General features: G+C 43.2%; 1 protein-coding gene across 9 annotated transcripts in view; it reads left to right on the top strand.

The window, feature by feature from the left end:
- BBS12 (Bardet-Biedl syndrome 12) overlaps positions 1 to 12,861 on the top strand; it is a 52,920-nt gene that overhangs the window by 37,040 nt on the left and 3,019 nt on the right. For 3 of the 9 annotated variants that reach the window (XM_086890606.1, XM_086890608.1, XM_086890615.1), the window contains one exon: positions 969 to 3,566. In XM_086890606.1, the coding sequence (XP_086746732.1) occupies positions 985 to 3,111 (2,127 nt within the window). In that variant the 5' untranslated portion in view covers positions 969 to 984 and the 3' untranslated portion in view covers positions 3,112 to 3,566. Of the gene's footprint in view, positions 1 to 208; positions 268 to 968; positions 3,567 to 3,661; positions 3,988 to 4,916; positions 6,005 to 6,528; positions 9,301 to 12,861 lie in introns of those variants that run through there. The other 6 variants (XM_086890612.1, XM_086890607.1, XM_086890611.1 and 3 more) reach the window with 6 other exon arrangements.

The raw sequence follows: 12,861 nt of genomic DNA, 5'->3' as shown, positions 1-12,861 counted from the left end.
GGGAATGGGTTCAAACTGACAGCCGATTTAGGTTGGATATGAGGAAGAAAGTCTTTATTGTAAGGGCGGTGATGGACTGGAACAGGTTGCCCAGAGAAGTTGTCGATTCCCCAAGCCTGGAAGTGGCCAAGGCCAGGTTGGACGTGGCTCTGAGCAACCTGGTCTGGTGGAAGGTGTCCCTTCCCATGGCAGTGGGGTTGGAACTGGATGAGCTTTAAGGTCCCTTCTCACCGAGACCATTCTGTGATGTGAATCTGAGCATCAGAGGTACAGGACTCGCGGTTCTCAATTCTTGTTGTGTATACTTCATTATTCAAAAAGGGAGCTTTGTTTTAATCTGCCACGAGACCATGGTGTGGAAGAGATTTTGAGGGAAAGAAGATTTCTTTTTGGTGTGTTAAGAATGAATGGTTGGTCAAAACTTTGAAGTCTCGATAATTTCTAAGTTATGAAGAAGTGGCATTGCTTTTATTTCACTTATGAAGTATTCATGCATGCTAATTGGACTAAAGAGAATTTGGAATAAAATATGTTTTTCCAGACTTGAAGGTTAAAGTCAGTGGCATGACTTGTTACTAAGAAGGATCTGTGCAGAGCTCTTGAGTTTTACATGTAATTTGTCCATTCTGCTCTAATGAACTTTTGCCCTAAGTAAGGCAAATAACTGAAATTCCAGGCATCAGGGCAGGAGGGAGGCGGTAGTTCCACACAGCCTGTGCTGCTGGAAGTGTAAGAAACCATGGGAATTAACAGCTCTTTACTATCATCCAGCCAGAAACAATTCCATTTTAACAGTGCCCCATTTCAGCAGCTCTGCCCATTGGTTTCTCGTAATAAGCGTGCAGGAAGAAGACCTGCTTTATACAGAGGAAAGCTGTGTTCAGGGGTAGACTGTTAAATTAATGTTTTGGTGATTGGTGCTCTGGTGTGCTGTGAGGATGGGGCAGTAATTTGTGATCTGTTCACAGATGCTGCCCACCGCCCATGGCTTTCAGGGATGTGAATGCCAGGAGACACATTGGACTCCAGCAACTCTCATCCTTAGCATCCACTGGGAGAACATTTCTGGGACCAATGAAATCACATAAATTCATTGTGGATGAAAGCACCAACCAGAGCAGATTGATTTTTTCTGCTGTTAGGCTGATTGAGAGTTTGGATTTGACGAGTGCTGTTGGACAGCTTCTTCATGAAACCATTCAGGCTCAGAACAAGGAGTTTAAGACTGGGATGAGCACCCTGTTGTTCCTGGTAGGGGCATGGAGCAATGCTGTGGTGGAGTGCCTCCAGCAGAATGTTCCTGTTCCAGCAATAGTGTCTGTGATGTCTGAGGGGTTGAACTCTTGCTGTGAGAGAGTCCAGTGTCTTCAGATACCAATACATGATGTAAAGAAAGAGCTTTGTTCTAGCAGAGTTAGGCCAAAGGCTTTTGAAAGCAGAACTGGCCAAGTTGGACGTGATAGTCTCACACATCCTTGGAATTTGCTGTGTTTTCAGAGAGATATTTCTGCAACAGAAGTAATTCCAATGAATTCTTGTTCCCATCAAGGGGATGATTGTAATTTTAACAAATGCCTGGTTTCACCCTTGGCTGGCTTTGGTTCAGCAGCTTCTGTTGTCAAAGCAGTGAGTGACAAAAGTTCATCTGCTCTGTCTGGAAGTGGTGTTACTGCATCCAGCTGTATCACACGGAAGCTAACCCACAGCAGACACTTCAGCGCTCTAGGGAAAAGCCATTTCTCAAGTCAGCAGGATAATTTTCAGGGATACCTTTCAGGACCACGAGCAGATCCGTGTGGATGTCGCGGTTTGGGACACCTGGCAATGGCTCTGAGCCATGGAAACCAGAGCAGCGTGAAACTGCTACAAAGCATTGCTGCTTATCAGCAAGAGAGAGCAGAGTGCAGCGGCTCTTCCCAGATTAATATTGCAGAGATTGTGACGTGCTGTGTGCTGGGCCTGCCTGAGAGCTATTCCTGTGTCTCCCCAGGCTTTGTCACATTAGTGTCACCAGAGCAAGCCACAGTCATCAAACACCTTGCAGACAAGCCCCTCCGGATTCTGCTGATGGATGGTGACCTCACGGAGCGGTACCGACACTTAGGTTTTAACAGACCACGCAATGTAAGGACCGTATTGGAGCATCCCAACCCACAGGGAGGCAGGGCGGGAGACTTGTGGCTAAGCAGAATGTCGGATATTCTGATGAGCTTTGAAGTAAACCTGGTTTTGGTCAAAGGAAGCGTGTGCAAGAATTTCATGGAAAGGTGCATCGCCAGCAGGATACTGGTAATCGGCTGCGTGTCCCGGGATGTGCTGTGTGCCTTTGGGGCGGCCACTGGTGCCCAGGCAGTGACGTACCTGAGCCAGCTGAACGCTTCCCGAATCGGGAATGGGGCCTGGGTGGAGCTGTGGGCGGCCAGCGATGGGCGTGCGGTGGATCTGGGCGAGCTGGTGCCGGCGCGGATCAGCGCGGGAGGCATCGCCCTGCTCACGGCCGTGCTCACCACTGCCCTGCCTTCCAAGGCACAACTCCTCGAAGATCAGTTCTGGACTTTGCTGTATCGACTCCATCACGCTCTAAAGGACGGGAGGGTTTTCCCTGGGGGCGGTGCGGTGGAGCTCCTGTGCCTCAGTCACATCCAGGCGCTCGAAGGGCAGCCCGGGCGACCGGGAAACGACAGAGTTGTGACAGAGTTTCCCAGTCCCTGGCTGGCAGAGTACAAATCCGTTGTGCTCCAGGCACTGGCAAGTGGCTGGAAGCGGTACCTCGCCGTGGTCCTGTGTAATACTGCGAAGGCCAGCTCGGAGCTGGAAGCAGGTGCCTTAGTGGATCACCACCTCCAGAAAGCAGCGGCCTGTGGCTCTTCCTCAGCTTATATTTTAGAAGAGTTTAGGAGAGGTGGAGTGCTCAGGGGTGGCTGTGATCCCTTCCCTGACCAGGTCACAGATTTAAAGGTTTGTGATAACGTTGCAGCCAAGACAGAGGCGTGGAGGAGAGCTCTGGACCTGGTGCTGCTGGTGCTTCAGACTGATGCCGAAATTATCACAGGCCCCAGAAGGAATCAGATCCTGAACTCGTCTGTGTCGAACAAATTTATGTTTTTATAGGATTTTCAGGATTTGTAAGTCCATGAGTGAGTGGGAGAAGCCCAGATGCAGCCTAATGATTTTATACAGCAAACAGGGAGATGAGATTGTGACTTTAGAATGTAACAGCAGAAGTCAGAATGAGAGACAGTCACAAGGTAATTCTTTATTTCTAGAAATGGGAAATAAATAACAAAAACCACTTGTGGGCTTACCTCTAACTCAGGCCATGCATTTCTGGCTAATGGTATTGCCTGTATGGATGTCTCCTAATGTTTTCTGAAGAAAGGTGGAGATCACCTACATAACATTGCTGTACTTCTGTTAAATGAAAGAATAGAATGTAATTATTTCTTAATTAATACCTTGTTCTTAATTTTTGTAGGTTGCAAACATGAAAGTTAGACTTGAAATAATGTGAGTGTTACATTTTATACTTACAGATTGTATGAATAAATTCTATTTTCGCGTATTTATACGGTCCATACATCTCCGATTTCCCAATATATACCCTCTGGAATTTCTCTGGTTTTGGACAATTCAGGCTGAATCCTTCATTTTGGTATTGCAGACTGGATGCATCTCTACACAGAATTTTCTTTTACATTGCCAACTGGATTTTTAGATAATTTCCATGGGGTCTTTCAGCTGTCTTTGCAGAGAGGAAAATGTTGCTGTAAGTTTTAGGTGTTGGCTGACAACTGGGAAAGAGTCTATCATGGTGATTGAGGCACGACATTTTTGCTGTGTTACAGCACTGACAGTTTGAAAGCTGGGCACTGGAGACCTGGCACTTCATTGCAAGAGAGAGGTGTGTAACTATGGAGATATTTTTTTTTCTGAACTTGGCATTCTGAGTCACACTGAAAGTGAAATGTCTCACCAGTCTGGTGAAAATAGAATGGAAAACAAATGGAAATGGTGATGCTAAAGAGGATCCTTGCATTCAAGAACTTTCTTACTAAAATGCTCATGGCTGGCAACACAGATAATGAAATTCATCCATAAATAAGGTTTATTGGGTCTGTCTTTGGATTAAAGTCATGTTACATCTCTGACTTGAAACTAAATATTCTGTTTTTTTGACAGATCCTAGAATTTGGTGGATTTTGGCAAAATACTGTAGAGGTTTCTAATTTTAATTTGGAACAGTAGTTCCTAGAAGCATAAGGCTCTCATTAGATGACTGTTTTGATCATCCTGCTATTTTCATCATTAATTTGTTGGCAGATTGATGTGTAGCTGCTTGGCCACACTCTTGATGTGCCAAGACATGGGAGAGAAAGAGTCTGGTAGATCAAAAGAGGCAAAAGGAGCTGGGGGCTGTTCAGAGAGGATTAAATGGAAACACAACATATAAATAAATATAAACAGACTCTGCTGCTCTGCAAGCATTTGCAGCTTTGCACTGTTTTTCTTGAGCCTCCTGTGCTGAGCATTGCATAACCCCTATTCCCAGGAAAAGATCCACTTGGACTTTATTTGAATAATAGAGTGAAGCATGTTATGGAAAATCTGCAGACAGGAATTGTATTGAGGTGGTCCAACATCTATTTATGGGACTTTTAGACACTGGGAGCTGACGCACCAAAATGTTGAGAAAGTCCAAAATGATGTAATTTTTCCAATCAGGCTTTTAAAAAGCACATAATGATAAATTTAAATGTTGTGATGCCAAAACCAGGACAAGAGATTTTCAAAAAAGCTGTCAGAAGCTACATTTTGATTAATTAATGTCTGTTCTTCTACAGGCCAACGAAATGGAACATTTTATAAACTAGGTAGTTCCTGTATCCTGGGTTACTTAAAATTCTCTCTTTGATTAGCACACAAGATTACCATGCAAGCTCTCCTCAAGGCATCCTCTCCTGCAATTTGGAATACAACATACTGGTGTGGCTCCCTCAGCCTCAGGTCTCCTGAAGCTCTCTGCACCACGGAATGGAGATCCTGTGCCTGTGTGCCATGGCGCTCGGCACAGAAACGATTTCAACATCTGCCACAGGCGATTCCAGCTCCTGCCAGGCAGAGGCTCCTCCTCTGGACATAAAGGCTGTTTGTGCAGAGCTTGGTGTGATGGCAGAGCTAAGCTTTTACATGTGATGTGCTTGGGAAATTGGGAAATGCCTGAGATTTCAGGGAGTTGGCACATCTTGCTCCCCGCTGGAACCAAGTCCCAGTCAGGTGCCTTGTTTCTCTCTTGCATCCCGGTATCATCATTCCCAGCTCACTCCACCTTCTGTTTAGGGCTTTGTATTTTGATGGCATGGTATTATTCTCTCTATAAAACAAATTTTTAGGCTTCTGCTCCTTGAGGATTTCCTGAAATGTAGTAGAGGTCTTCTTAATCATAGCAACCAGACCCTTGTCCCAAGCTGAGCCAGCCTGGAGGGCACAGCCACCTGCAAATTCCATCCCTGTAAGGGACATGGACCAGTGACGAGTGGCTGTCAGGAGGCACCTGAGAGTTTGCCTGCTGCCAGGTGTGCTGAAAATGTGAGCTGGAAAATGTAGGAGACTGTGTGTGCCTACAGCAGTCCCCAGGTGGGCAAAGGAGTGACTCTGGGAGGGTGAGGAGAAAACAGTTCAGACTGTTTGCTTGCACTGAACTCCTTTAGATATCCCAGAGCACGGCTGATGGAGAGGCTGGGAGAACATTTTCCTTTTTTTTTTAGAGGAGAGAGTTGGAGAGGGCAATCAAATCTAGGAGAAAAGTTATGGAGTGACAAGAGATTTTCAGCTCTGCTTACAAGGATGAGGTGACTGGCAGGCCTGAGTCATCCCATCAGTCACACTGCCAGAAAAAAATCCTTCTGAAGAATGGGAGGAACTGACCTTCTTCCATGCAGAGCAGGTTGGCCTCCCATAACCAACTCAGGCAGGACATCTACAGGAGCTGAACCAACATCACCAGGTATCAAGTGAATGAAATGTCTTGTAACTGGTTTGGGTTTTTCTTTGTTTGTTTGTTTGGGTTTTTTGTTTATTTTTTTATCTTCTTGTGTGTAAACTCTATAAAATTCCCATGTAAACTCCCTGTTACATGAAACTGCCAAATTCAAATGGGGCTGAGCTGCTGCTTCAAGAATGAACTTGCTGTTCTGGAGCCAGCTGAGTTGCCAGGACTGCTGTGAGCAGCAGGCACTTCTGGGAGTAACAGAGACCCATTACAAGCCTGACAGTTTGTTTTACCCAGTTTTATCCCTCTCTCTCTGTAGATCAGCAGCCCTTTTGAGATAATTCCACACCAGCACAGTCAGAGCATAGTTTGTATGACATAATTTGGAAAAATTGAAAAATTACAAACTTAATTCTGCCACTCGCCACCAGCATCGTTGCATTAATTAACCATTTATTGCAAAGCTGCAGGACCAAGACCTTTCTTTTCTAACCAAACATGAATAGTTCTGAAGTCTTTAATGGGCTTTTTCTTTGCAGATAATGTTGCTCCAAGACCTAGTGTCCACAGGGATGCTTCCAGCCTGGGTGACAGAGGAGGGAGAACAGCTCAGCTGCATGCACAAACCAACCAGAGACTGGGTTTGATGCTGAATAGTGGGAGGGAGAAAAGAACACACCTCTCTGTTTTGGCTTCCTACCTGTTTATTCTGCTCATAATACCCATTCCTGTAGATTTTTGGAAGGCACCCACACTGGTGCTTCTGCTGATTTTGATGCTGGTTTGCTGTGACTACTGGGATTCAGCTTGTTGCATTGTGTCCCTGAAAACTCTGTAGGGACAAGGGCAGTTTGGGGCAGAGATGCAGAATGGGAGGAGAGAGTAGCTCCCCAATTTCTCCTTCCACATCAGGCCCTGGGTGACCCCTGGGGAGTGGCTTCATGTCACATTTGTTCCAACCCCGAGTTCCGCAGCACCATTCCCAGCAGCCATGTGTTCCCATGCTGAGACGTGTTTGGGAGGAGTCTTTCTCAGAGGGTGGAAAGAAAGGCTGGGCCATGATCATGCACAGATGGTGAAAGAGCTCATGACAAGGGGGAGAAACCAAGGGCTGTATTTGGTTTCCCTGCCTAGCAGAGATTCAAAACAAAAAAGTGTTTAGTTCAAAAGGAATTCTTTCCTTGGGGACCAAGTGCTACTCCAAACAATAGGATTATTTTTCCATTATTGCAGGAGTAGTAAAGATAGCATGCAGTTTTTATTTAGAAGTAATGAGAAGATTCTCCCTGACTGTGTTTTATTCCAGCTGAAGTAGAATGGGGTTTAGTGCTATCCAAAACTTTCATCCACTGTGTTGTGAGACCAAATATTTAACCAGCATTGCAGATTTGGAGAGATGACTAAAAATAACATAGTTGGTGAACTTACTTATTTCCAAGGTGTAATTTGAGTCACTGCTTTCACTGACTACACTTCAAAACAAAACAAAACAAAACCAAACAACAAACACTTCCTATTTGTCGGGACTGGAGAGCCAGAATAACCCCAGAGGAATTGTATAAAATAACTTTTATTTATATATGTACATATATTCACACATTCTGAAGCAGAACAGTTTCTCAATCAGCAACATTAATCTACAGTGTAGTCATACAACTCTGAACTAATTCACCTCCTGTTAATATCACAGAAAATCATCTAAATACCTCTTTTTTTAGAATAGCTATCTATTATCAGTATTTTTTTAATTTTTTTTTTCAAAAGAGCCTTATAGAAAAAGGATCCCTCCGGTAAACTGAAAGGAATTGTGTCTTTTTGAGGTGTTAATTCCTATATTCCATCTGCTGCTCCCTGCATTTGCAGTTCTGCCTGTGAGTCACAGCTTCAGGATATGCCTGTACCAGTTCTAGGGGAAATGAGCACAATTCCACGTGTGTAATTCCATATCAGTATGGAATCAAATCAGTCTTTGATTCCCTACATTGATGAAAATTAACTGGTGCACCTGCAGCAATACAGGTATGTTGATTAGATCAGGTTAATTAGCTGGCAAAACCCTGCTATTACAACATTATTCCATCTCCCTGAGTATTCCATACTCAAGGTAAGGGGCAGTCATTGTGCAGTACCTCTCACTGCCCTTCATCTCTTGGTTTATGTGAGCACTGTTTAAGTAACCACCCCAACCATCCCACCCAAATTCTGCTGCAAGGGTGCTTGCTTTCTGGAGCTGTTCAGCTGGGACAGTGTTGCTGATGGCTGCCAGAAGCCAGGAAACTCGCATGTCATTGGCAGTAAGAGAGCTTTACTGGAACTGAAGCCCAAATCTCTCATTGTTTATCTGAAGTACCAGGCAGTTAACTTGAAAAATGGTCATTTATTGTGACCCTGGCTGTGCAATTATTCAGGCTTGTAATTGACATCTCAAAAACAAGAGCAGTGCTGTAAGGAAGCACTGAGAATTGCCAAATGACAGAGCAGTAATTGCCATACACGGAGTTACTGTGGCTAATTTGGGAACTGCTCTCACATCTCAGCTCCAGTGCTGGATACTCAGGACTGTTTCCCAGCAGAGCTTGAGGAGGACCTCCGGCCTCCCAGATTCCTCCCACAGCCATTCATAAGGCCAGTGAATCTGTGGAAGAAGAGAGAATTTTCGAAGCCAGGAGAAGCTGGAGGAAATCCAGTGTCTCTTACTTGTTCATGTCTCATTATTAAACAGAGTTCTTATTATTAAAGTGCTGAAGAAAGGCCTTCCAAAAATGCAGGAGCTAATTTAAAAGACTTTTGTCTGTGCCAGGAGGCCCTGCTTGAATTAACTGTGTTTGCTTACCTTGGGTGGGAATTCCCAGATGCTTTTGCTGATGTGCGTGTGTGACAAGATGTAATTTCCCCAATATGTTATTCTCAGGAGACTGGAAGGGAAGGGGAAATCACACTTTGGTCCTGAGTTAATACAGGGACCAATCCCTTTCTCATTAAAAACATCAGTGAAGTTTCCATGGCTTTGGGGAGTTGGTCCCTGAGAAACCAAATTTTGCAAAACCATGATTGTCCTTCTTCCCTCTTCTAAATACTGGCAAAGGGTGACTTTTGGATATTTCCTAGTGGCAAGAAATGTAAAATTGAAGATTGAAAATGATGAGGAGTGCAACCTTCATTAAAAGCCACTCTCTCTCAGGTGAACCTCTAATAAGCTCTGGTAGCAATAACCATTGGTCAAGGATGACATGGGAAACATTTCCTTCAGAGATGCAATAGGTTGAGCCATGCTATCCACTAAAGAATTTAAAGAATTTAAAGAAATAAAAGAATATTAAAGAATTTAATAAATTGGAGGTTTAGAAGCCCAGCATCCCTAGGTTAAGGGATGCCTCCTGCAGGGAGTGTCACTTGGGAAGAACAGTCAGCTTTGGAAACAGGCATATCCAGGTCTGTCAATCCGTTTCTTATCTTAAAACTACAAACTCTGTAGAGAAGAAACTCTTTACTCTGTTCATATGGTGCATAACAAAACGAGGCATTGGATAATCACCAGGAGTCAGAATTGTTTTAGGAATGAGTAAATGTTTGGTGTCATCAAAGATGTGGTTTCTTCACCTCAAAAGCAATTTTCTTGATTTGCAAAGTTGATGAAGCTGATGGAATTTCTCTAAAAGCCTTCTCACTTGGCCATACACAATTCCCACAAGTCTGAACTTCGTAAGGATAATATCAGTAGCTCTTGGAGAGTAAACTTTGTAATAGTAAATAGTAAACTTTGACAATAACACAGTAGCTCTTTTTTGGAATGTAGGGTGAAGATTAAACCACAGCAGTTATTATGTGCCAAGCAGAGCTCTGAATGGTCCTACAACACACAGTGCAAACTCAGTGGAGCAGAACAGTTCCTCTACATCCGAGCTGGCGTGCTGGCAGGATGGAAGGAATGTTGTCTTCTCAAATGCCTGGGAAATGAAGTGAGACCACAGTGTGAGGGGCTGGAGTTTCACTAATTCTTTTTAATATCTCTTTGAAAGAATTACCTGTAATATGCAGTGGCTTTGTTTGCATGCCATCTCTTTATTTATGGCTTTAATATTAATCTCCAGGATTGAGTCTCTGTTTGTCTTGGTCGGACAAAAGTGTTGGAAGTTGCCCCTTGTCACGTTTCCTGTATTGCTGATGCAGTGCAGGGTCAGGTAGATTTGTAGCAATGGTTTTAATGTTGCAAGCAAAAAATGAACCCAATTTATTGCTGCAGGTTTGAGGAAAATCCTTCCTTCTCCTCTTTGGTTTAGTTGGGGTTGTTTTGGTTGTGGTTTATTTTTTTAAGTGGAAACTTAAAATGCTTTTTTAGAATTGTGCTTTCATCTGTGTCTGCCTCTTCCCCTGCTCTGTTTGCTCTTGAGTCCCCAAAATTAGCAAGAGTAATGTTCTAGTTTGCAGTGCAGTAGGAAAGAATAACTTGACTTTCTAAAATGTAATAAACAGTGCAAGACCTGGAACACGTACAAAACCTTCAGACAAGGTGAAAGCCCCCAGAAGAATACTTCTATTCAAAATGTCTGGGGATGTCTGCAAGTACTGCCAGCAGCTTAAGTCTTGTCCTTTTCCTTTCCAAACATGCGTATTAGGTTTTCCTTTAAAAATACATACTGTATCCCTGAACTCTTCCACCCTCCCAGTCAAAGAAGGTAGTATTTCCTTTAGACCAGTTGATTCACACATAAAATAAAAGCTGTGAGACATTATTTTGGTCTTGGTTGTTTCCCTCTTGTGATACTGATGGAAAACAGTCTCTTTGAAATAGTCAAGCTTTAAAACCACCTTTAGTTTTATCATCTTTAGTTGTTCAGGGTTACCTGGCTCAACATGTCAGGAATTCTAGGGGGCTCAAATCCAGTTCTACCTGACCTGATCAAGCTCTGTTTAAAATGTCCCTTATCCTCTGGGGCCTGTCTGTGCTGTACAACAAGTCTTACAAATCTGTACACTGCACTTTATTTCTTCATTGTGTTTTGCTTTTGAATGGAACTAATGATGGTCTTCCCTCCTCTTGTTTTTTTTTTACAACAAAATATCTGCTTTGCAGACAGGGAAAAATGTTTTTGGTTTTTATTTTGTGTAGGAAGCTCAGCTACAGACTTACCTTTCTATAATGCCCGTAGGTTAAATCAGTGAAGATAAAGCACTTACATCACACAATCTGTTCTGTACCTGTGTCTCTAAATTCACATGGGATCACTTAGAATAATGTCTAGCAGATCTGGGTAATTTGTTCCTTAAATATGAGCTTTGTCATTATTTTGGGGTCAAATATGATGGAGTGAGAGACTGTCTGTTGTTTAATGTGTCATCTGTTCCACCTGGGTGACACCCATCTGTTTGAGTGTCCCAAGCAGAGGCTAATTTTGTAGCTGTGCTGTTGCCAGCAGCCTGAGAAGGATTCTTTGTAGCATTTCTTTACTTACTTTTGTCTTAAAATCACTGCTGATTACGGCCTGAGTTTCTCTTTGTGGTCAGATGAGAACAACAACGAAAATTCCACTGAAATTTAACTTACTGGGAAGGAGCCATGTGGTCTAGGATTTATTCTTGGATTGTTTTGCTGTGTCACCATCCTTTATTAGCTGGCAATTTCCTGTTCATCAATGACAAAGCAGTCAAACAGCATATCCTCTGCAGTGGAGGTTGTCCCTACATGAGTAGTTTTTTGTATTTAAAGTCTAGGCAACAGAGAATTCTTCCTAGGCCTAAAAAATGTGTGTGGAAGGAAGGGATTAATATTAAGATGATGGCCTCATCATCTGATTTGGCCTCTTAAATCCTTCTGGGAAGTGCCAGGTCCAGAAATTCCCCCCATTAATTTTCTTACAATCCCCTCTGTATTCTGCTTCTAACAAAGTCCTGTGAGAATGACTACAACAGATGAGAAAATTAACTGAGATTTGAATCACATTTGAAATTGGCAGGAAAGTGAGGGGCTTAAAGCCAAGCTCCACAACATCCTCAAATACAGAATATTTGGGATCAAGAGCCCAGTGTTTGCTTCTGAGGAGAACTAGGGCTGCTTGTGATTTGCTGCAATAAATCAGGACTTTGCAGTCCCATCAAAGAAATGTCACTGGGAATGAAGTGCATGGAAGGGGGAGTCAGCCTGGAGGCTTGTCTGGGGGACAGCACAGCTGTGGCTGGGACCCCCTTCCTGCTGTTATCTGGAGTGTGTCTGGAAGATATCATGAACCCATTTCTCATTGCTGTTGTTTTGTTTGGGTTTTTTTTAGTGAGTTGGTTAGCAGAGGTTGGCTGCAGTTGATAATAGGGATACCTGTGAGAACCGTGTGACCTGCTCAAACATAATTCTGAAGGCATTAATTACATACTGCTGAAATTTCACACCATAATTGCAGATCAATGTTATGTTACAGCCTTTGCAGCAAACTGAAGCAGCTCATTTCCACAAGAAATTTTGGAGACAAGTAACCACTTGAAGCCTAAAACTGTTCCATTTTCATTATTGCTCTTTGTTTTCATTTCTAAATCTTGCAATTAGTGCTCTTAAAAAAATAATAAATAAAGCAAAAGGCAAATACAGGCCATCTGTGAAACAGAAAGAAATTGTTAAAAGCTGCATCCACGGGGATCTCTGGGAAGAGTGCCACAACACAACTAAGCATTCAGTCAGCATGATATAATTACAAATTAAACATCTCTAAAACAAATTCCAAATTGAAAATAAAAATCCATTCTGCTACTTTGTTTGTGGTAGAGGATCATATTAATCTCAGTTCTAGAAATTACCACCTATCCTCCTGCAAACTGCAAGGTCTGTGGGGTTGCATGCCCTCCACAGGTGGTGTTTTTTTGGAGGAGGCACCTCACAGGGAATT

This window comes from Cyanistes caeruleus, chromosome 5 (genome assembly GCF_971803275.1).
Source record: "Cyanistes caeruleus chromosome 5, bCyaCae1.hap1.1, whole genome shotgun sequence".
In the NCBI taxonomy this organism is placed as follows: domain Eukaryota; kingdom Metazoa; phylum Chordata; class Aves; order Passeriformes; family Paridae; genus Cyanistes; species Cyanistes caeruleus.
Note: the sequence above shows the minus strand (reverse complement) of the source record. Positions and strands in the feature narration are given on the sequence as shown.